This window comes from Lacerta agilis, chromosome 15 (genome assembly GCF_009819535.1).
Source record: "Lacerta agilis isolate rLacAgi1 chromosome 15, rLacAgi1.pri, whole genome shotgun sequence".
In the NCBI taxonomy this organism is placed as follows: Eukaryota; Metazoa; Chordata; class Lepidosauria; order Squamata; family Lacertidae; genus Lacerta; species Lacerta agilis.
Window position 1 is genome coordinate 38,427,471 of NC_046326.1, and position 25,778 is coordinate 38,453,248.

Sequence of the window (25,778 nt, forward strand, 5' to 3'; positions counted from 1 at the left end):
GCTACAAACACGGGGGCGAGGGTGTAGCCTTCTGTTACAGTGGCTCTCGGTGCAGTCTTGCTGGAAATCCCAGTCCAAGATAGTCGGGTGCTGTTTCCATTTTTCAGTAGCCGAAGACATGGGCATGGTGTGGGGTTGCAGACATAATCCTCGAGGAGCTCCTGCTTTGCATGCTGAAGCCCCCAGGTTCAGTTGGTGGAACCTCCAGGTAGGGCTGTGAATATCCCCTGTCTAAAACCCAGAAGAATCACTGCCAGTCAGTGAGGACAACATTGAGCTAGGTCAGGCATAGGCAAACTTGGCCCTCCAGATGTTTTGAGACTACAGTTCCCATCATCCCTGACCACTGGTCCTGGTAGCTAGGGATGATGGGAATTGTAGTCCCAAAACATCTGGAGGGCCGAGTTTGCCTATGCCTGAGCTAGATGAACCCATTGCGTAAGGCAGCTCCCTATGTTCATGGGTAAGGGATGGGGGACCAGCAGCCCTCCAGATGTTACTGACTCCAGCTTCCATGGCCCCTGACTGGCTGGGATTGATAGAAGCTGAAGTCCTACAGTATATGGAGTGCCACAGGTTCCCCATATCTGCCGCTGGGAAAGGAAGACATGACTTTGTAGCCTGCTGTCCATCTTCTTACCACACTGAGATATTGGAAGCATTATATCTGCACTGGGTCAAGAAATTACATCCAATATCTGTAGGAAATGGGCATTAATGTATCTGAAAAGTTAGGTAAATGAAAGGTTTCCTCATCCGATATATTTCCAGTTGGAACAGACTTCACACACAGAGAGATTTTTTTTATTTTATTTCTTGAGGTTTGTGCAAATATTCTCATAGATTTGACACCACTTATCCTTTTGTACTTAATGCTTAACCTGGAGATGTAACTTGAACTTCTTTCTTAGTCTTAGTGCCCCCCTCTCCGGTGATGGGTGGGGAGAGAAGTGATCTGAAAATGATATTTAAAGCCTCAAAGAAAGCACCTTTGCCCCTCTCCTTCCTACTTTCAGCTGAATAAGGCTTGTGGGCAGGTAGAATGCATCCTGTCCATGTAATCTCGTCCAGCCGACAGCATAACTTGTTTATTATCCTTCCTACGACAAGAGTAATAACTTTTTGATTGACTGCATGGCGGTCAGCGAAACAGGGTCCGTGGAAGATCAAGAGCTTCCGCTTGCCTAAATTAATGAGTTTTAAAGTGAATTAAAATGCCTCGAAGAGGTTTGGGATGAAATCACATTTCAGAGAACAAAAACGGAATGGATGTCCTCTTTCCCTTGCTTACAGTGGCTAGTTGGACTTACGCTTGACAGCCCATCTGTTATGTCAGAACTCCTTAATAACTGTGTGTGGCTCAGAGTTCTGTTGCTCTTACTGCTTGTGACAGGAGATAGTGGTGGGGAAAGGGGAAGCTGTGTTTTAATCATAGCATCTGTAGCTCTTGCCATGTATTTCTGTGTAGGGCTTCTGCACTCGTGTGCCCCATTTCCAGCACCTGCCTCTGCCTGCCACAGTTTTCAAACTGGGATGCAGACTTGCTAACGAGGTGTAAACCATCTTTGCAAAAGAAGTTAAAAATCAACACCCTCCCATTTGTTAGCATGTTTGTTTGTCGACACTTTCATTCATTCATTCATTTATTCAAAGCATTTTTATCCTGCTCTTCAGTTGAAAAAGGCTCCCCTTACATATATCTGTGATGAGATCTTCCCTGCCCTCAGGCTTGCAATCTGAAACGTTGTTGGCACCCATCTGCCTCAAGAGACAATGGAGTGCACCTCCAGTGGTGAAGTCAAACCACTGAAGAATCACAGCACCTGCTGTGGCTGCAGAGACTGATAACTCATAACTTCTGCCTCCAGCATTGTTTTTGCTGTGTTGGATTAAAAACAAACTTTTAGAAAACAGATGATCAACAATTTATTTTTCTCTACCCTTTCCTGCAAGAGCTCACACCAGCACACACAGGGAGACCCCGTTTAATTAATTCATTGGGGTGATTTTGTGCCCGACCTTCCACTCCAATTCTAGAGCACAAGATGGTTTACAAAAAAGTAATCACCACAAAATAATTCACCACTTTAAAAAAAAATTACACTATTCCTGACCATTGGCTGTGCTGGCTAGGGCTGATGGGAATTGGGAGTCCAGCAACATCTGGAGAACATAATTCGGAGAGCTGCAGGTCTTCCATCCTTGCAATTTACAAATACATTGGAGCAATAATGCCGGTGTCCTTAGAATGACCCTGCGAGGTAAGCAAGGCTGAAAGAGCTCCTGGTCCAAGGTCATCCGGGGAGTTTCAGCAGCAATTCAAATGCAGCAGCAATTCAAACCAATAGCCCTGTAATGTAAGCTAGGCTGAAAGAACTCCTGGCCCAGGGTCACCTGGGGAGTTTCAGCAGCAGTTTGAATGCGGCAACAATTCCAACCCATGCTGGTCCAGATCCTGCCGCCCGCTGACATTTACTTTGCCAGAGGCCACCCAGTGAGTCTAAAGGTGCGTTTGCACCCTGGTATGTGAGATCCACAGCCAAACACCACAGGGTTTTTTTTCCCTATTAAAAGTTTCATTAGGCGGAATTAAGCCTTGAATCATCTCCCTTATTTAAAGAGGTCCAAACAGTTTACAAACATCACGGATGCTTACAGTGACCCTGATAAAAACACATCTGACCTGTAAATGTAAATCCACAAGTTCTCCTCGACCAAAGGCGCCTCAGACTACAGTTTGGGAGGTCGTCACAGACGGGAGGAACCTACACCATAGGAGGCTGGTTGATTAAGATGTTTATGAATTGGCCTCCAAGCTCTTAATGTTGTACATGACGCTCTGCCAGGAATTCTAAGTGTGTGTAATCTTGATAACAAGAGGAGGAGGGGAAAGGATTAAATTGTTATCCAGTAGAATCAATTGCTCCATCTTAGGCCAGGCTAGACTAAACGGGCGATTTGTCTAGCCTCCGGTCTCCAGGATCTGGGCAAACGACTCCTGTATTATTGAGCGTACATTATTAAAAGACATCTTGTAATTTAGGTTGGAATTGAGCAAGCTGCTGAGCTAATAACGGCAAAAGTTATTGAAGTAATTGTGTCTGTCCTGTCTGTTTCCACCACAAGCGGTTTAATAGGACATCAGTTTTATGTGGTCTGCTGGGCCTGAGCTGTTTAGGAATTTTCCTACAGGTCCACAGGTTCCTGAGTAAGCGAAGGGTTTTCCCACGGTGGCATCAATTAGGACCTGCTGCAAAGGCTAGGGTTCATCACCTAATCCAAGGGTGGGGAACATCTGTCGCCCTATCTTGCTGCCTTCAGTTTGCTCTATGGGGACAATGCAGTTGGCTTACCAGGCAGTTGTCTTCAAGTTTTATTGAGATTACATATGTCAAGCAACCTTGATGATTCTGATGCTGTACATATGCTGTGGAGTAGTAGCGGGAGCAAGATGTCCCCCAAATGGTGAAGAATATTTGACATCTACAGCGCAGACTGCCACGTTGCACTTGGAATATTCCAACCGAAGAATACACAATGGCGATGGGCGTCTTGGCTACTGATGTCACAGCAGCGACGTAGTGTCGGTTGCCTGAGCCCAGCCCAGGCGGGCACATGTGCCAGGCCTCCAGCCCAGCCCTTGCCACTGATGCTGCTGGAGTGACCCCACTTCCACTGAAGCAAACTGGGGCCACAGCCAGCCAACATGGCCCTTGGAGTCTGCAGAGGAGCACTGGGGTGGGCCACACTGGGGTACCTGGTTCGTACCTCCTCAAAAATTGTGTGCCCGGGGCCATGGCCTCCCTGGTACCCCTCCACGCTACACCCCTGTGTCACACCGACTCTCAGCCCTGCACACAGAGAGAGCTTAGCCGTATGTGGGGAGCCTCTGGCCCTCCAGTTGTTGCTGAACTACAGCTGCTATAATCCTTGGCCATGCTGATGGGAGTTGGAGTTCAGCAGCATCTGGAGGTGCCAAACCTTACTGCTGCTTCCAGGGAGTTGGGGTCATTGGGCAGAGAATGGGGAACTGGCTTCCCAGTGGAAATGTCATAGGTTCCAGCAACACACATCATCACAAAGGTTGCTACTGTGTATTGCAGCATTTCAAAGTTTGTTTCTATGCAGGAAATCGTAGCATGTGATATGGCCCTGACTCATGAAACCCATGCAGTAGAGATTATCACCCCCTCCATGTCGTTTTCTTCATGACCTGTGGTGTTTTTTTTTAAGTCTTTGGTGTCCCGATTCCTTGGCTCATGTAGGGTTTATATTGCCCTGAGTAGCATTTATGAACAGACCGCTTCGAAGCCTGTTTATATAATGCCATTAGCACTTAACTGTTAGCAATTATACAGGCCCTGCAAAGCTATTTTCATAGGCTGTATAATAGGGCTCTTAAAAGCAGCGGCGCTACTTGTTAAAAAGGTATTCTAGTGAATTTTGGAGAAGTCCATAAAACATCGATATAAGGAGAACTTTTCATGCCTGATAATGCAGAGATGGAGTGGAAAGGAAGGGCGTCGGGGGGCATGAGCTGCCAGGTCTAACCTCTTCTGTAGACTAAGTGGCTTTTAGGTAAACTGCTGTCCCCTCAGCCTTCTTAAGTACAATCTGGGGATAATTAGCACTGGCCTACTTTAAAGGTTTGTTGTGAAGACTGCTGAGCAGTGTATAGAACGCCCTCCAATGTCCTAGGTATTATGGGGTATGCTTAAAATCCTATAGTGTGATTTTTTTATTTTTTTACAACAGCCTCCCCACCTTATGTTGTTACATTTGATATGAGAATGGCTATGCCTATTCCCTGTCCTTATTTTGCTCTGTGAAATGTTGGAGAGTACAGTTAGTGCTCACTACTGATGCCTGCTGGGGTCATATTTGAACAGGTGGCTGGGTCCAGGAATTGTCATTTTAACTCCCCACAATGCCCTGGGGTGACGCCATGTCTAGGGCACTGTGCAAAGTTAAAATAGTCATAATAATAACAACAATATTAACAATAATTATTATTTATTTGCTGCCCATCTGACTGGGTTGCCCCAGCCACTCTGGGTGGCTTCCAGCAAACTATAAAACCACAGTAGGACATCACATGTTAAAAACTTCCCTATGCAGGGCTACATAGTGGTTCCCACAAAAAAGAATCTCAGGGCTGCATCGTTAGGTAAATCAGTTCAGGTTGGCTATAGGACACTTTGCTAAAGGCTTCCTCAAACGTGAGCTAGTTCAGCCCTTCTGGAAACAAGGGGACAATATTGAGGGATCTATCTATCTATTTATTTATTTTAAATGCTGTAAACGGGACACATACAGCATACCAGTGAGTTGGGGGGGGGGGCGGACACAAGGCTTCCTTGGCTGCTCAGTATGCAACGTGCTGTGTATGGGATCTATTCATAGAAGCTGAAATTAAAGGACGCCGTTAAAATGCTGTTGTGAACCAGCCAGTCCGACAGCTGCATTGAGTTTGTTTTTCAATTTCCCACTGCCTTTCTTGTTTATTAGCTGTGACTCTGAGGTCAGAATTAAAACAAACATTTTAATGGCAGCATTTACAACGTTGGCAGTGGGCACCCCCTGGCTCGGCGCTGTGATCTGGAGTGGTGGTGGTGAGCCGTATGGGTGGCGCATGACATGCCCCTCCAGACTTTAAACGTTGTCGCAACTGGAGAAACCTCCCCCACTTCTCCCTCTCAAACTCCCCCCCCCCCCGTGCTGTACATTGCCAGTAAATCACATATCTGATAAGAATCGCACAATCTGGACTTTTCAGTCCAGAGGAACTGGCTATGCTTAAATTTTGTTTCAGGGGGCCCCAGGAGGGGAAAAATAAATGTACATGTACACATTTTTTCCTACCAACCCTACACATTCCCGTGGTTTGCTTTGACAGATAATCTAAGATTCACAGGCTTTGTAAGATGATTGCAACTGAAGTTGAATGGAAGGTACTTGAGGGCTCAGGTAGATGTTCTCCTGTGCTGTCATGGTGCTACATAAGAAGATACTTCTGGATCAGATCAAAGACCCATTTAGTCCAGCATCCTATGCTCCCAGTAGCCAATCAGATGCCTCTGGGAAGCCCCCAAACAGGATGTGAGGGCAATAGCCTTCTCCTGCCACTGTTCCACTGAAGGTAGCATATAGTCATTATAACTAGGAGCTACTGATAGCATCAACCTCCGTTAATTGCATGGCTCCATTGGGAAAGCAAAGTGTATGCTATCTCTCTCCTCTTTTTCACTCTCTGATGTGGGGCTGGGGGCTGATTCCGGGGAGAGAGGAGACCAGAGGGTACTCAGAAATCAAAATGTGTCCATGGGCCCCAAAAGCTTGTTTACCCTTTAGCCAATAACTAATGCAAAATGTGTGTGTGTGTGTGTGTGTGTGTGTGTGTGTGTGTGTGTGTGTGTAACAGAATCCCTTAGCCAGGGTTGATCAGATGTGGCAAATAAGGTGTTGAGTCCTGGAAAGGGATGTAGTTTTCCTAACAAGTGGAACGCAGCCACTTCATTTTCTGGCAGCCAGACCCATGGCATGGTCTTGCAAGCGGAGTGTTAAGATGACAGCTCGGTGTCCAAAGTAAATCTTCCATCCTGAGTCAACTTTGGAATAGCCCAGATTTTCTGGCACAACGCACTACTTCCACTGAGTCACCAGAAGTCCAGTCTTTTATTTGCCGTAACCAAAAATGTGACCGATTGAGCCACTTTCTTTCCACAAGCTGGCAGCACTTGAGAAGCCCACCTGTAACATGCGCCCAGCTGTGGCTGTCAGCACAAACACAAATCTAAGGATTTGTAAACCTTTGTCCCTTCCTATCTGCAAACATTTCAGCTTTCCCTCGTGATGGCACCTTACATAGCTTACACTCAGCAGGACTTTCCCCAGCTGTCTTGTTGGTTACCTGTTTGCAAGTAAGGCAAGTGATCAGGCAGGGTGGTTTTTGCAATCTGGAAGGGAGTTACTTTTTACTTCAGACGCTGATCATGCTGCACTGACTTACAGAGTAGGTAAATAGACTGGTAACACATTTTTTTTTCCTAGGCTAACTGTTAAGGTCAATGCATAGACTGCTGTTTTGGCAGACAGCCTTGCTGTCCTCTTGCATCATCAAGTGACAGCCACCACTGCAGTGAGATCAGTGCTCCAGCTCTGGCATGTGCTGTAGTTCCCTGTCATGGAGAGAGCATAGCTCAGTAGCTGAAAGGGATGTTGGAGCATTCCACTAGAAATGGAAACATTAGCAGAAATCGTCACAATTCATATGTTTCTCCGAGATGCGGCATGGAAATCCTGCAAGTGAATGCAAACAGTATATGCTAGCATGGCTTTGAGTCCACAGTAACATTTATGGACTGGCTGGATGCAAAGGAGAGGTGGGAGGCACCAGCTGGGGAACCCCCAAGGGAACTTAAGGACTAGTGTGAATGCAGTCAGCATCTACCCCAGAACAAATGTTGACGGTATAATGGAGAGTTTTCTTGTAATTTTTTTGGCACGTCTGCTGTAGAAGTAGCTGTTGTAGTAGAATGATTATTACTTCCAGTGGCAGAAGCAATATTTCAGCTTTCAATTTTTAATGCCGAAGCTTAACCCAGAGCTATAAATGTTACGATTTGAGTTAAACATTAGTGCAGTGGTAGATAAACATACATTCTATGTTGCCACTAGCACTGCTCTTGTGGTTTCCCTCGCTTAGCAGCTTCACAATGAATTAAATCTCATAGTGACTATTCTCCAGGTTCAGTTTTCCAGGTAGAAGTTAGCAATTTTGAAGGTGCAGAAACATTTCCCACACTTCTTATTTGCACTGATCATTCAGACAATCACCTCCCCACCTCATTTCCTTTGGCTGCTGTTGCTTCCTCATTCCAGAAATAATCATACAGGTTATGATTCCCAACCAGGGACCACACAGCAAATGGAACGATGTCACAGTGCAGCCTAGAATCTGGAAGGGACCCTAAGGGTCAATAGCGAACCATATTTGATTACATCATGATGTCACCACAGGCAAATGAGAGCAGAGGAAATGAAAAACAAAATGCGTTTAGCAAAGAGCATTGGGAAATCACCAAGATGGGGCAGGTATCTTTCAGAGCAGATGAAAATCTTTGCAAAAAACTGAGTCAGTTGGGCTCCAACATGAAGCTGCATATTTAACTCAGCCCTTTTGCCTTATTGTCTGAGATATAGTCACTGATGGACAGATAATGACAATGGGCAAGCAACTGAAAGAGGAGCAAGCGTGGGGATGTCATTATTTGGGGGCAGAGGCAGGGAGATGGCCAAGAGTTCTGTGTGAATGGGAAGAAGGAAGAAGATTCCATGGCCTGACTAGGAAGTTAGGATGTCATTCCAACTGTGTACTGACCGCATGAATGAATAAAGGCTGAAAGCCAAGTCCTTAATATGGAGACAGAGGGAGAGGAAGGGAGACAGGAAATACCACAGGCTGAGTAAGGATCAACACTAATGGGAAAGATATTATTTTATTTATTTATTATTACAATTATTTATATCCCGCCTTTCAGAATACAACTAAACATTAAGCTACATTAACACACACACACACAGAGAGAGAGAGAGAGAGAGAGAGAGAGAGAGTGCAAAGTCAAATTATTAAAAGGCACCATGGTACTTTGGGGTAGTTGGTATCAGATCGTTCCTGTGGAGGCTGGGTACCCTACTGGCACCATGGAAGATAAGACTATCAGTGGCTACTAGCCACAATGACTCTGCTTCTGCTTCCACAGTCAAAGACTGAAATGCTTCTGAATACCAGTTTCTGGAAACCACAGTGGTGGGGGGACAGTTTCCCACATGCATCTGCTTGGCCACTTTGAGAACAGGATGCTGGACTAGATAGACCATTGACTGGATCCAGCAGGCTCTTCTTAGGTTCTTCCCTGCTGCTTCATCTTGACTGATATCCTTCCCACAAGGCAGCTGGTGGCATAACAGCCTTGTTGCAGGAGAGGAGAGAGTCCTGCTGAAGCAGGCTTTATCTTAGAACTTTAAGCTGCGAAGACGGATAGAGGAATGGTGATGGGCATTGTGTTGGTTCATCATTAGGCACACAAGTGATGCCTCTCAACCCAGCCTTTGCCAAACCTGCAAGCAGGATGCGAGCACAAGAGCACTTTCCCCCTGCTGCGGTTTCCAGCAAATGATGCTCAGAAGCATTACTGCCTCTGACTATGGAGGCAGAACATAGTTATTGTGGCTAGTAGCCTTCAATAATTCTCTCCTCCATGAATTTGTCTAATCCTTTGTTAAAGCCATCTAGGTTGGTGACCATCACTGCCTCCTACCTCTAGACCTCTAGATTTCCTTTGCAGCCAGAGACATGTCCAGCACCTGAGACATTAAAATGCACTTGGAAGATCTGGTTCACTTTCAAAAACCTAGTGTCCAGTAAATACGTGTTTTTCCATTGTAATGTAGTAAATAATTGATCTTCCCTTCCACAGGCGTCACTCCTGCAGGCCAAGAGCTGTGAAAGGCAACACGTCTAATTTTTAAGCAGCAGCCCCCTCTTTGGCTCAGAGAGAGCTTTTCCACCCATTAATAACAGGGAAAATTAATGTTAGGCCTGCAGTAAAACAGATTAAACTGTGTACCCCTGTGGATGCCTGACTGCACCTCTAACAGAGCAGAAATTCCTCTGGTTAGTTAAATGTGGTATATTGAAATACGATGGTGGTCTTGGGTTAATAGTTAAAGAAGTTTAAATTGGAATTTTCTCCGCAGAAGTGTTTTCCCATTTATCAAAGTAAGTGGGGGGGGGGAGGGTTGTTAGATTGTTGAGAAGCCTCAATAACGCCCCACAGATTCAGCCAGTTCTCTTGAGTGACTTATCAAATTCATTTTTATGTATTTGGGGGCACAAGGTTGGCAACAGCATAGCTATTTGTGAAAAATAAAGACTAGCATGGTTCAGGCTTGTTTGAACCATGGTTTTGGGATAGCTTGGTTTTTGCCCAAAATGTATCAGGCTTGCGGTATTGAAACCCCATTGCAAATTAGTCCTGTTTCTTATTTCCACATGGACTTCACAGTTGGAGCCAAGTGCCATGATCCCCAAAGGGTTTGTGTGCATGTGCATTTATGAATATAGGGAGCTCCCTTGGTCCATCATGCTCAGTATTTTCTACACAGACTGGCAGCAGCGCCCCAGGCTTTCAGGCAAGGTAGATTTTCCCAGCCCTTCCTGGAGATGCCCAAGGTTTGAACCTAGGACCTTCTGGGTGCAAAGCAGTAGTTCTACACTAGGCTATGTCTCTTGTAAGGAAGGGGTCCGCCTCCATGGTCTTTATGTCAAGTGAGGGTATCAGAACTGTGGTGATTGAAGAGGAATCCTCCTCTGCCCAAATTTGACAGTGATCACCAAGCTTGCATGCAGTTTGAGACTGGGCTGTCATGCCATAGCCCTGGAGAGTCAGATTATCTCAGAAGGCCAACCCAGTGTCATTGTTGGATTCAGTAGCTCCTATATCTTCTTCCTGCTCTCCATTAAAATGTTTTTGTCACTGAACAGCTGCTTCTTGAGCTAACCTTTCTTCATCCCATTGGCTGACTCACCAGCCATCGCTCATCTTTCTGCTAGTGTTTTCATTTTTGACTGGGCTTCATGCGTAGATTAGAGACACCACCCTGCAGTTCAACAGAAGCTTATGGAACTTGCAGGTTCAGAAACAGAAAAATTCTCATCACCTGTGGAGCAATAGCAGGAGAGGGCTGTTACCTCATTTATGCTGTGTAGAGTTAAAGTGCAATCCTAACCATGTCTGCTCAAAAGTAAGTCCTGTTGAGATCAATGTTGAGATCAAAGTAGGTTTGATTGCAGTCTTAGACGATGGCTTTGATATCACAAGATAACTCTGTATTGTGTGAGTGAGGCGCTAGCCCTTTTCATGTTCAGTACCCAAACAGAGCTCACAGTCCTCCCACATACAAAAGTCCACTCCTGGTTTTCCTCCCAAGCTTTCTTCATTTCAGCAGGTGATAAAAAGTATTGTCTTTATTGTTAAACAATTTGGAGCCAGACACCTGTGCAGATTTACTGTGACTCACCCAGAGATCTGCTTGGTAGATTGCAATCTACTTTCTGCCTATCCTGATCTAAGCTAGTGGTCATCACCACATTTTGAGGTGGTGCGTTCTATAAATTACATGTTGTGTAAAAAACGGTCCTCTTTCAAAGTAGCCCCACCCTGTTTTGATTCACTGTTCTTGACATACATCCTTTGAGGAGAGTAATTCTGCACCAGGAGTGATTTGAATGACCCAGGCACACCTTATAGCAAATATGTGGCAAAATACTGCTAATTGGAAGAGGAGCAAGGCCAGAACAATAAATCATGCAGACATGAGTTTGAGCTTTTGGTAGACTTTAATTACTCAGGTAATTAATTTCTCATTAGCATGTGAGCAATTCTCTCTTGGCTTGCTAGCATGTGTCTCAGTACACAGTGTGGAAGCAATGGATTGGATCCAAATAAGTTGTACTTAGAGTAAACCCATTGGAATAATGTACCTGTTCGACTTTTAGTAGGTCTTCTCTGAGTATGACTAGCATGGAATACAATTCAGCTAATTTAAGGTCACCGGTGTAAAGATTCAGCTGTGTTGGTGACAGAATCATGAGACTGGTACATTTGAACCTTACAGAGGTTAAGGTTAAAATAGGTTGTATGTACCATTGGTTCTACTTAGAGTAGACCCAGTTGAAATGAAGCAACTGGCCTTAGAGGTGCAAGAAAGATTGTGTTTTCTTTCCAAGATGGCAACACTCAAAGGAAACTTAAAAAAAAAAAACTACTCTTGGAAGCTCAACCAGTGGCAAAACTATGTGCATCTAACTGGGTTTCATCAACAGCACAGCAATTAGAGAGGTGTTATAAATAGGGATGTATCTAAGAAATCTGAGCTGTGCTGGTTTCCTATATATATGTTTTTTACTTTTCTCTCTCTCTGTCTCTCTCTGTCTCTTCCTCTTCTTTAACTGCAAGTACCCAGCTGAGATTCCCTACCCTTTAATTTTGTCTTCTTGGGCTAACCAACTGACGCCTAGTTGAAAAGACTTATGTTGCTACACGGCCGCAGAAGCCGTCGGTTATCCCGTCGCCATCCCCGCTCGGGTCCTGGAGCCTTTTTCTGCATCTCATCAGCAAACTTTCAATCCCACCCTTTAGGCCAACCTCATCTATCAAGGGGGCAACGAGGAGAGGAAGCTCCCAAGTAAACACACAGCAGTGCCTAAACTCCTAATCACTCACGGCTTCCGCTTCCAGGCCCTATAATTAGAAGTTCTTCTTCTTCCTTGTATTCCCAGTTGACGCAAATTCTTTTTGTGGCTTGGCACCTCGCTTCAGGGCGTGGGTTTTAGTTTATGGCCAGCCCGGAGTCTGGTTTAGTCTTCTGATACTGCAGAAATAGCTCTTAAGCCACAATCTACATCTGTGCCCCCTTCGCCGACTCCCCCTTTATGTACATCCCCTCTGCATTTCTCCTCCTCCACCCCCAACCAGCCTTTATTTTCATGATGTAAATGCACCTTATTTCATCCTTCACCAGATAGCATGTGTTGCAAATAGGAATCTGTAAATTGAAGCAAATGGAAGTGCTCACTAACAAATTTTGGTTGTTGTGCAAGTGTGTGAGGTCTTTGTATCTTTTGCATGCATGGAAGGATAGTTAATTCCTCCTGAATGGGATTTTTCCATCTTTTCTGTGGATTTCAGAGGGAGGAGGGAAACCATCGTTAATTGAACTTCACTTGCAAACCCCACCCCCTTTTACAAATGGCTTTGAAATGTCCACATGGCAATATCTGCTCGGCTCATAAATTCTTGCCAAGTTATTACATGTACACAAGAATTTGAACTCATTTCAGATGTTATCTGCTAAATGGGACAAATGTCAGTTAAAAAAAAAAACAAGCAGGAAGGCCTGGAAATTTTTTGATTATGATTATTCCCCCCCCCCCCCACTGGCAGGGTGGTGATGATTCCCTCCCAAAATATGTTGGGGAGTGTTTGTGTTTCAGATGGAGGCATGGTGGAAGTGTGTGTTGTGAATACAGGTATAGTATTGTTATGAGTTGTGGGTGCCAGATTTCTAATTCCTATAATCCTAGCAAGTATTAAAATATAAACCAGGCTAGTTTCCTCATGAGGTGATCACCTGGGTGAAGAGCCATTAAGAAAACAAAAGAAAGGTGATGAGCCATTAAGAGAGCAAAAGAGAGGGGCTCTGTGGCAGATGGCAAATGTGTGGGGCCCCTCCTCCACCTTGCAGATACTGAGAAAGACAAAAGCTAGAGTTTAGAGTTGAACAGTGTGTGTGTGATGTCACTGAGAAGAAAGGCAGCAAGCTGATAATGTCTGAAAGGCAGAGCCTGACATTGGGTGTCTGTTTAAATCTAGGCCTGTGGCTATAGGAGAAGCAAGATCCTCTTGGGGTGTTGACACTGTGAACTCCTCCATCATAGGCTCAAGTTGTATATATGTGTAAATAAACCATAAATCGTAATGACACCATAGTTTCCACTGTGCCTTACTGTTCAAAAGGAGCCCTCGGTAAGCTCATGGAAACCCTGGAATCTCACCCCTTGGAGATTGGGGTGACATGCAACAGTATCTTTCAAACATAGCACTGGGTTAAGAGAAGATTGGGAGGTGGGTAAAAGGATAATGAGAGCTATATTCACATAGGTCATAACTAAACTCTTGAATTCACTCCCACAAGAGGTAGTGAGGCCATCAGTTTGGATAGTTTTCAAAGAGGATTGCAAAATTCATGGAGGACGACATTGTCAATGGTTACTAGCCATGATGGCTATGTTCTACCCTCACAGCTGGAAGCAGTATGCCTCTAAATACTATTTTCTGGGTATTGCAAATGGGAAGAGTACTGTTGCACCATCCAGCCTGCAGGCTTCCCAGATGAGGCGTGAAGTTGGCCACTGCAAGAACATGGGCCTTTGGCTTTTGACCTTTTTGGCTTTCCAACAGGGCTTTTCTTACATTTTTTTTCTATCCTAGGATACCACATCTCTTTGACAGATGTTCTGCCAAGTCCCTACTGCCAGAGCTTCAAGAACATAGGAGTAGGAAACTTATTTACACTGTGTCAGACCATTGTTTCATCTAGCTCAGAATTACCGGTAGCCATCATAATGGGCAGCTGCAACTCTCCAGGGATTCAGGCAGGGGATATTCTAAGATCTGGTACTCAGGCCAGGGGTAGACTAAGCCCAGACTAGATCAACATGATGCGAAACATGATGTCAAAAATGGCAACAGTGCACCTGACCTGGCCGCTCCCTTCCTTCTAGTATCAGTGGAGCCATACGTATGGTGACTACCAGATATTGTTGACCTCCCAGCTCTCCCATCAATGGGCACAACTAACTGCAGTCTATTTCTCTGGGTCTCCTTTGAGAATGGCTTAGTTGGATAGCAGCCAAATAGTTTGCCTGACCCTAAAGACTCCCCATTATTTGAAAGCTAAATCCACATTGTTAGGTTCTACGTTCCTCTGCCCATGCATATTCAGAACTTCAAAAGAGGCATTCAGGAATTGCACAAAGTACTTCAGCTGTTTGGGAGCCAAAGTGAGAAACTTCAATGTTGAGCCACAAAAGCTGGAAACCAAAACTCCTCAGTGAGAAGTAATGAGAGATGGAAAATAGCACATAAAAGGAGAAATATATACACACATGTGTGCGAAAGGAGGTAAAGGTTCCAAAACCTCAGCAATTTATTATTTTGACTAACAATATGGAATTAAGCTCTCTCTCTCTCTCTCTCTCTCTCTCACACACACACACACACGGTTAAAGATGCTAATCATCTTCTAAGAATGTACTTGGGCGCACTGCAAATTCTTGAAGCAAGGCGAGAGTCGTAGATCAAATGCGGCAAGGATTTACAAGAAATATCTCTCTTCACCTCCTTGAATCAACAGCTCTTGTGGCGGAGAGCTGCAATCCTGCAGGTGGCTGAGTCTGCGCCGACCTGACTGATTGCCAAGAGTGGTTCTTTCGCTGGCTGTTTGAGTTAGCTCTGCCTTGGTGGACCACCACACTTTCCTGCCTTATCGCCATTTTGAATCAAAACTCGATGCATTCTGCACTCTGATGCAGCTGTACTGTGTGCTCTTAAATGAAAGACTCACCATGTGGGCTGAAGGTAAAGGGTAAGGTGAACATAAGACGAGTTCTGCTGGATCATGCTAATGGCCCATCTAGTCTGCATTTTGTTCCCATAGTGGCCAATCAGATGCTTACAGGAATCCTCCTGCCCCCAAGCAGGACTTGAGCATAACAGGAACTCTCCCTACTAGTGGTTCCCAGCAACTGGTATTCAAAGGCCTCCAGCACTGGAGACAGAACTTAGCTGAAGTGCTTAGCAGCCATTGATAGCCTTATCCTTCATGGTTTTGTCTAATCCTCTTCTAAAGCCATCCAAACTGGTGGCCATTTCTACTTCTTGTGGAAGTGCATTCCACGGTTTAACTGTGTGAAGAAGTACCGTACTTTCTAAATCTACCAACATGGATCTCCACTAGCGCTAGTGTTATAAAAGAAGGATTTGAATTTTTAGTCAAAACAAAATAAAATAAACAAATAATTCCTCCCAGTAGCACCTTAGAGACCAACTAAGTTTGTTCTTGGTATGAGCTTTTGTGTGCATGCACACTTCTTCAGATACCATGCACACGAAAGCTCATACCAAGAACAAACTTTAATTTTAATTTTGTTTTGACTATGGCAGACCAACATGGCTACCTACCTGTAACTTGAATTTTTAGGATTTAGTCTCTTTGGGAGGAAAGCAACAGTACTTTGCCATTAGCTGCCCTCTTGTTCATGAGGTTCTTCTATAAGGCTCCTGGCTCAGGTAGTGCACTCCTCTGTCCTCACTAATCTCCACCTGACCTTTGAAGTAGCACTCCCTGGTTTCCAGGTTCGTCCCCATCCTCTTAGGATCTGAGCCTCGTGGGACCTGGCAACCCTACTGGGACCTGGCAACTCTCCACAAGGATCATCAGTGTTCAGAAAAGAAGCTCCTGGTTTGAATCTGCACTGATCCTAGCAGTGTTTTGGAACCTTAGCCTGGGAAGTGGTCCTTATGCACTCTTACAGGGCGCTGGATGGCAGCCAAAGTTAACATAGGTCCTCACTTGATGAAAGCCTCTTATTTGAACATGGTGACACACAGCAGACTCCTCTGTTAGGCAGGCGAAGGGCCAGATCGGATGCCATCCATCTCTCTCTTGGAAAGAGGACTCCCTTTTCCTCCCGCAGCTGCCGTATCACCATCCATCTCTTTACTCTTTCAACAAGCCAAATGATTACTGTTAAAACCATTAAAAAGGCAAGGAGAAGAGACATCCTTCTTCGGAACTTGCATCTCGGGTACGCCATATGGACCAAGTTAAAGTCACAGGTAGCTGAGCACATTCGGCTCCCTCGCGTCAGGGAGGCACACCCCACGTTTTGTAAGAGTGGCACTCAGACATTGCGTAGCCTGCTGGATTGTTGCTAAGGATGCCACCCCATGTGGCTCATTTACTTGTGTCAATTTAGTTTATGGATCTGCAACTCTGCATGATATGTATAGACCACAGAATGCTGTTTAATTTTTTTTTTTTGTGTGCGTGTGTTTCTTGGAGGGATGGGGAGATGATTTGGAATACTATGGTCACACGCACACAATGCAGTTAAAGCAACTTTTATACCACTTTAACAGTCCATGTCTTCCTCCTAAGTATCCTGGTAACTGTCATATGTTAAGGATGCTGGGAACTGCACCTCTGGGAGGGGTTTCTTCTCAGCAACAGCAGGGAAAAGGCAGCAGGCAGAACCCATATGGCACAATGGTAATTTATCCAAGAGTCTCCCAATTCATTTCAAATATTTTCATCTGGGGAAAGTGTTTCCAAAAGTTCAGAAGAGGGACAGCAGCAGCTCCTTTTTGCATTCCACAGCTGGTGGAGCCACATATCTGAGCATGACTGAAAACTCACCAGTCCCTGCTCCATTCACGGAATTCAAGATAGGAGATGCAGCTGTGCCTCTTTCTTCACACACATGAAGGATTCCCTCTGGTTGTTGAAGGTGTTCAGAACATGTTGGGAACCATTCATTAAATTACAGTTACAGTTCTCTTCTGCAAGGGACCATAAGAAGAGCCCACTAGATCAGTCCAGGGACTCATCTAGTCCAGCAACCTGTTCTCACAGTAGCCAGCCAGATGCTCCTATGGGAGCCTGCAAGCAGGACCCAAGAACGAGAGCCCTCTCCCCTCCTGCGGTTTCCAGCAGCTAGTATTCAAAAGCATTACTGTCTCTTGACGGGAGGGGAAGCGCAGCTACCATGGCTACTAGCCATCTAGGGCCTTCTCCATGAATTCGTCTAATCCTTCTTTAAAAATTCATTGAAGTTAGTGGACATCACTGCCACCTGTGGGAGCAAGTTCCAACTACCTGCTGTGTGGTAGTTTGAGGACTGACAGTTGAAGGTCCAAATGGACTCAGTTGCTTGGAAAGCACCGAGTTAAAAGTTCTGGCTATGGCACATTCCTTGTTTGGTTGTTGGCTGCACAGGATTCAATTGATAACCTGTGTGGGAAAAGTCCTTTGGTTGCCCCTGGAGGCTCCCCCCCTTCCAGGTGGTCCAAGAAAGCTCAAAGAGGCAGCTGCTGGGAAGTAAAAAAAAAAGCTGCCTTATGCTGAGTCAGACCCTTGGCTCATCTAGCTCAGTATTTTTGACAATGGCTGGCAGCAGTTCTCCTGAGTTTTAGTCAGCTTTTCCCAGTCCTAGCTGAAGATGCCAGGGTTTGAACCTGGGACTCTGTGCAAGCAACGTATTTGTGCTACTCAATCAGCTACAGCAGGCATGTCCAAAGACTGTTTCGGGGGCGTAATCCGGTCCACCTGTCGGTTAAATCTGGCCTCTGGCAGTTTATTTCCTGGGGTAAAATCCTTAAAAAAAAAACCAACCCTCAACAACTTCAATCCTAAAAAAAGTTCAACAACTTTGGTTGGCCCCCACGGCCCTTCACTTCATCAAACCTGGCCCTCTTTGAAAAAAGTTTGGATACCACTGAGCTACAGCCATTGAATCTGTGAATCCCAGGCACGGGTTTTTAATGTTGATGGACGTGCTTGTTCAGTGAATTCCTCTCTTGGCAGTGTGGTGATGCCTTTTTACAGTTTCACCGAGAGTCCTTTGCATTCTTGTATTAAGGCTTAGCTTTATGGGTGAAGTGGGCCCATTTTCCATGGCAATCCACCCCTCTCTTTGCCCCACCCCACCTTGGTTGAATCACCATGTGGCACGGGGGACCCTAAAGAACGCCAGCTTTTTAACGTGGGTGGCCCCAATCGGATGCCTACAGTTTTCCTAAGTTTAATGGTTTGGATATATGTTATTTGAAGGTTGCCCACGTTTGATTCCAGGAAAGCATATTGGAGTGTATGTGTGTCCCTGAACAGACTCCACTGCAAGCTTGAGTATATATCGCGCAGAGGACATAACTGACTTCAGCAGTTTTGCAAGTGTGTTTGTTAGCCATACACACATCATCTGACATCACATTATCATATTTTGGGGGGTAGTAATGTAGTGTTATTTCCTGAACCTCATTCCCACCCCTGTGTTTGGGATAAGAAGCCAGTTTTGTCCCCATACCAACCATTCTCCTAGATTGCAGCCCGTTCCTTCTATCCCATTGGACACAGTGGGAGCCAGTGTGAATTAAACCATCCCCTATCTCCAATATCCTCTCTCCTTCATCTGCATAGCCATGCTCTGGCAGTGGTACCATTAGCGATACTGGTTTTGAGGCTTTTCCAGTTAAAACCAAAAGCCCCAACAAGGACTTTACAGCAGAAGTCCAGGGCAAAATCAGTAGGAGGTGGAAAAATGCAGTAGGATTGGTTTACCGCATTTTGAAGTAAATGAACACACATTACCAGCTTTGGAAAATGGGAGTGTATTAGGTTATGCTGAGACCCTTTGCTATGTCAAGTTTAAGAGGTTCCATAGCATTACTCAAGAATTGTGTGTTTATTATTATAAACTATTATATATTATATAAACTATATCTAAAAGCTATTATTATTTTTAACTAATTATGTAAAACTTTAAATTTAGTATTAAAGGGGGGACTATTTAGAGGCCCCTGACAATCTGAGGACCTAAGCTGTAGTTTACTTATCAGAGACAGTGTGATGCAGTGGTTAAAGTGCCAGGTCTAGGAGACCAGAGTTCAAATCCCCCTTTGGCTACAAAACTCACTGGGTGACCAGTCACTGCCTTCCAATCTAACCTACCTCACAGGGTTGTTGTGAGCAGTAGGGCAAGAACCATTCATACCACTTTGAGCTCCTTGGAGAAAAAGGCAGGATATAGATGCAATTTAAAACAAAAAACAAAAACCCACCCTGGGTGTCCCCATTGGACTATTGTCCAAAATCTAAAATTCCCTAGTTGCATCACTGTGCTCTGAATCCTCCTTCTGATAGTAATTAGGGCAACAAAAATACTTCTGTAAATCAACTATCAACAGTTAAAGGCATCATGGCAGCCAGTGTTAACCTCTTAACAATAATTTCTCCTTGCGTCCCTCCTGATTGGGCAGTCAGAGGGTTCCAAACTCTTCTGGCTGTGAAGTTGTGTGTTTTTTTGTTTTTTGATGGGTGGGCAGTAAAACTTGTGAGGAATGCCTCTTGGCTTACTTTTCATGAATCTTGCTCAGGTCAGAGTTAAGGTTGTGCCATATGGATGTGATCTATAAAACCGAAAGAACCTCCCGGTGTGCCTTTTCCAACATGGGTGGCTTTCTGACATGGTAACTTAGCGGAAAGGGTGCAGTGTTTTAAGTCTGCTTTGCCAAAATCAGCGTGAAGCTCTTTGCAAATGGAAAGAGATGCTCTGACAAACTTCCTGTGGCTTACCAAAAAGAAAAGAAAGGGGGGGGGGAGAGAGAGCAGAAGCCCAGATTGGCAGATCCACCAAATCCTGGCAGTTGAGAAGGAAAATCCTGCATGAAGTTCAGGGAGGACATGTGTGCCTATGCCTGTGCCAGGTTCATTAATAAAATATCGTAGGGCTGGGTGTTTTAAGATTTCTCCCTTGAGGTCTTCATTCTTCATTGACTTACCTTCCATAGAAGAATCCTCTGTCTCACTTGGGAAGCATTCTGGGGCATGCCTCCGTCCTGTTTAGAGAAGTATTTCCCACCATGGACCACTTGAAAATTGCTGAGGGACTTTGGCAGACCAATTAATGATTTTTCGGCCTGTTCCAGGAATTGTAATGTGCTCTACTAGATGCTGTATGATTTTTAAATCATATTTTATACTTGCTTCTTTTATTTCTGATATACTGCACTTTATTGTACTGTATTATAACTCGGCTGCAGTAAATGGAATAAATGCAATTCAAGAAATAAAAGAAACAATGACAATGCAATTAAAAATAAATATGAATATTCGACGCAATGGATCTGCTGTCTCCCTTCTTCAGTCACAAATCCATACTGAATGAAGCCGTAGTTTGGGAACCCCTAGTTCAGACTTTGCTCTTACTTTCTGTGAGTCAACAATGCAACACTTAACACCCAACAGTACTTAGTGTCTGAGGAAGGTCAGCAGTGTGTGGACAACCCGTCTTTCCAAAAAAATTGTCCTCCATCGTTGATCTTCTCGTGGAGGGGGAAATGGCAAAGGGCTCCTCAGAGCACACTTTGGTAACCATAGTTCTACGCAAGAGTTGCCAGCATGGACCCTCAGGTGTGCCCAGAGAGGCTTTTCCCGGCACCCACAGGGTCAGGTTGTATATCTGAGGCTGTATATCTGAGAGCATCCTTGAATCTGAATAATTAGCCAAGGAAACTCAGACTTCCCAGATGGTACATCTGGATGGAAGCCTCTCAAACATCTGGTTGGATGTACTTTGTCTTTTGACAACCAAGAAACAATTAATGTGGAGTCGGCATGGTGGTCTTGACTAGGAAAGGCTGAAGTCGCTTGAGCTTAATATATAAGAGAGACCACCTCAGACCACCATGTTTCCTTCTGTCTGGGTCTTTGGAAATGCTACAGGAGCACAGGAAAGAATTTGACACTAGGGACACCACATCAGCTGTCCTTTTTTAAAGCTTCTGGCCCTCATGGCTGCAGAGAGATTTTGAAAGTGTGTGGGCAATGCCTTGAAATAAAAGCGAGAAGGTTGACAGAATTATTCCAATGGTGGTGGTGCTGTCCTTCTTGAGAGCTTAGGAACACCAATCAATGGTTCATCCATCTCTGTATTGTTTACACTGACTGGCAGCAGCTCTTTAGGGTTTATAGCAGGCGTCTCTCCCGTCCCAACCATGAGATGCCAGAGATTGAACCTTGGATCTTACTCACGCAAAGCAAATGCCCTACCACTGAGCTGTGGCCCTTTATTTCTCTGCATAGTCTCTTCCTCATGACAGACTACATTGTGCAGAATAAATTAAGTTGGGCAAATTTACTGAATAATTTATGCCAGGGTTAGATAATTTAGGGAGATATATGTATAATATATGTGAACCTCAAGTTTTCTGGTTGCAGAATGTTAATTTCCTTTATTTAAATGTGGAACCCATTTTGCTCTACCTGTGTTCCACTACAGTCTCTGTTTTTCTTGAAAGACCGGTGCTTATGGCACATGAAGTCAGACTCTGCTGAAATCTAGGCTTCCCGGGACAGGTTGCTTTCAACATAGTAGATCAGACTAGGACAGCGGAAAGTTAAACGGTCCCACGACTCCTGGGGTTGGCTGCCACACACTTGCACGTGAGAGAGTGTGCGTGTTTGCGTCTGTTTTTGCAAGAGGAGAGGGGAGGAAATCAGGACTCTTCAGAACTGTGAAGAAAAGAGGGCCAAAAATAAAATAAAAAATTGGAGGCCAAATTGAAACAGTAAGAATGGTTTTCTTCAGCAATTTTGTGTGTTGCAAAAGTCACTGACAACTCACTTACCCTCTGCCCAGTAATTATGTAGCATTTGGAGGAGACTAAACGCAGTCGCAAAAAGAAAGAAAGCAAATACTTAATTGCAGGCCTGGCTGTGGCATGAAGCTTAACACAACTTGGGCAAATAAATCACATCATCCATAACGCTTTCTGCAGCTTTCACTTTTTGCCATGGAATGTCCCAAATCCCTAACGGAAGAGAGTCTCACACTAGAACTTTGCACAGCACATACCGTATTTTTCGCTCCACAAGACACACTTTTTTCCTACTCAAAAAGGGGAAATGTCTGTGTGTCTTATGGAGCAAATACATGGTCCCTGGAGCCGAATTGCCCAGGGGCCAAAAGCAGATGGTGCAAAGAGAGAAGGGGGTGTTGGAAGGAAGCAGCTGATCAGCAAGCGATCGGGAGAGACATAAGGGTTGCTGGCTCCCTTCCCAGCCCCGCCCCCTTGCCCAGGCCTCCATTGTTGAATGTTCTGCAGAAGGAGGCTGTTTGTTTCCCCAGCGACATGTGACTGGCTGATTAGATTATCTGTCTGGAAACTGTAGAAATAGCTCCCTTTCCTTTGCAAAAGAAGCTGCAGAACTGTGAGTTGAACCCCATAAAACAGGATTTTTTCCCTTTGCAAAGTAAGCTCAACAACTTTGATTTGATCCTCAAAAGGGGGGCTTTCCCCCTTTGCAAAAGAAGCTGCACAACTTTGAGCTGATGCTCAAAAAACAGGGCTTTTCTCTTTTGCAAAATAAGCTGCACAACTTTGAGCTGATGCTCAAAAAACAAGGGCTTTTCTCCTTTGCAAAAGAAGCTGCACAACTTTGAGCTGTCCCCCCCCCCCCAAAATGGGGCTTTCCCACTTTCCTCCTCTAAAAACTAGGTGCGTCTTATGGTCGGGTGAGTCTTATGGAGCAAAAATACAGTACCCTTTCTCACCCCTCACTTTAAGCGAAGCTTGGAAATGTGCATCTTGTGACCCCACGACTCCATTGAAAAGAAGAAAGAGAAAAGCACAAGTTAGACCTTCAGGCTCTAAGGCTTCAGGCCTAATGCCTCTTACTGGAGAGTAACCCCCATTCAGTTCAATAGGGCTTATGTCTCAGTAGACATGGTTAGAGGCTTGTGCTACGAATCAGTTTCAACTACCCTGAGATCTACGGATGAAGGGGGTGTATTATTATAAATAATGATGATGATGATGATTATGATGATGATGATGACAGGCTGTAATCTTATGCACTCTTACTTGGGAGTAAACTGCATTGAACATAATGGGACTTGCTTCCAAGCAAATGTGCATAGCATTGCATTGTTAAATCAGCCTATCCCCCCCCCCATCATTGCACCGATGAAAAACTTTTTTTTAGTCCTGGCCTCTCTATATTACTCTGACTGCTGTATGTAAAATGGAAGTGAGATGATAGGGTAGGTAGGAGGGGGTAGGGATGGGGGGGGGGGTTAACTCACTTCACATTTAAAGTCAACCTAATTTGCAGTTTCTGACAATAATAATAAAAATTGCACTTTCTGAAACTACCTGAAATGAAACAAAGTTGTGCTTCAAAATTCATACTTCTCAAATTTCAGCGCGTGGTTCTCCAGCCAAGTAATGTGTACAAAAATGCATTGTATTGGGGGGGGGGGAATTGCTTTGGGGAATAAAGTGTATGTTGGGCAAAATTGCACACAAAAATGTTGGTATTAGGAGAAATGTGCATGATTAAAATGCCGATCATTTTTCATTTAAAAAAATATGCAAACTGATGTGGAAATGTGGAGACCTAAATTCAAGATGGGGGCGAATGAGAAATGGAGAGAAACTGACAATGGCAGATTCTCCCATCGTGTGTGTGTGTGTGTGTGTGTGTGTAAGTAACATAAGCAATTTATTTCAATGTGTTTCATTTGCACAGAATGCAGGCTATGAACTTCTTTCTTGGTGTCAGTTCAGATCAGATCCAAAAGTATTTATTTGTTTTGACCACAGGTCATAAACAATTAACCCTCTGTTTTGAGTGTCTCTGACTCCCCTTGTTTCCTTTCTTCCAGGTATGCTACTGGTTACGACAGACACGCTGGGCCACGATTTCCATGTTTTCCAAATCCTGACCCACCCCTGGTCATCTTCGCAAAGTGCCATCCATCACTTGTACACGTTACACCGCGGGGAGACCGAAGCCAAAGTAAGTTGCATAAGAAACCACGAGGCTTTTTATCTGACTTGGCAATTGGAGGAATCAATGTGGGTGTCCTTGGAAATTGCTTGTCTTGCAGTCAAGTCAGAGGAAGGCCATTTAAGATGGATTTGTGTGTTTTTCTAACAGATTTGTGAGTGTGTGTGTGTTTAACAAGATGATAAAATGCGGCTGCATTTGCACTCTCAAGTCCCACAAACCAACAGTTTGCAAAGTATGAGCATTGGGTTTGGTGGGTCAGTATTAAGAACGGGAGGGAAATTAGATTCAGCTTGCATTTAAAGGTGAACCTACCTCATTCACACTTTCTGAAACAATATGCAAGCCAAACCACTGTCATCCTTTGAAATATACTCTTCTCCGAATTTTGCAATGCAGTTCACCAGTTAAGTAATACATGCAAAAAACACACACCATGTACTAGGGTAGAGGTTGCATTTAAATGTATATATTAGTGTAAATAGCATACAAAAGTCCATTATATTAGGGGAAATTGCTATGCAGAAATGTGTATGTTAGGAGAAGTCTGCACTAAAATACTGATGAATTTTCATTTTTTTCAAAAATTCGCTAACTGATGTGGAAATGTGGAGAACTGAATTTAAGATTGAAAAAAAATGAAAAACAGAAGCCAGAATTGTCCATTCTTACTGTCATATGACTAGAATGTCAAACAAGCAAACTGTAATGGCAACAGGTTAGTGTAGAAGATGCTGGTGTTTTGGTGCCTGTTTTCTGAGCTGGCCTGATCTCAGAATGCTTGTCCAATGATGCAATGATTGCCTTGGCACTTCTGGAATGGTACATACCCTTTGGGGAACGGATTATTGCCACCTTTGCAAAGAGCGCCCTTTTAAAATTCTCCAGAGAAACCAATGAGGGGTTTTGAAATTGTTTTTGGCTTTTTTTTAATAAGAATTTATTAGATTTTAACCATAAAAACATACAAAATACAAAAACTACAAAAAAGTAAAAAATACAAAACACTACAAAAATATACACACACTTATCAATCCTTATCCTCTTTATAATCATTATTTTGGGACTTCCTCACGTCCTCTCTTATGCGTTCATTTTTAATCTTCTTTAGTAACTTTGTAACATATTCAAATCTTCTTTCTCACAACTAATCTTAATCTTGTTTTTGGCTTATTGTTACTATTGTAGGTTGAAATCCTATTACATCATGGGTAGCCAATGTGGTGCCCCCCAGTTAATAATTTTGAATAGACCAGGGGTTGCCAGTGTGGTACCTCCATATGTTTAGCTGGACTATAGCTTCCATCAGCTCCACGCAGCATGGCCAATGATCAGGGATGATGGGAGTTGTAGTCCAATATCTGGCCTACTCAAACTGAATTTGATCGGCGATAGAGAGGGGAAGCACCACAACCACCTATTTATTGGGAAATGGTGTTTCTTTATTCAGTATTGGAATAAAGCTTATGACATAGTTCAACCTTATTCAGTCATGGGAATTATTGGAACAATAGGTACAGTATGTCACCTGCATCTTCAGAGATAGTGCCAGGGCCAGGTGAACGTCCAGTGGGCATCCCTAA

At 44.2% G+C, this 25,778-nt stretch overlaps 1 protein-coding gene across 1 annotated transcript in view; it reads left to right on the top strand.

Moving 5' to 3' along the window:
- The window catches only part of BCAS3 (BCAS3 microtubule associated cell migration factor), a 455,244-nt gene that overhangs the window by 99,408 nt on the left and 330,058 nt on the right, over positions 1-25,778 (top strand). Inside the window, 1 exon segment of the mRNA XM_033171393.1 lies at positions 24,071-24,204. Coding sequence (XP_033027284.1) covers positions 24,071-24,204 — 134 coding nt within the window.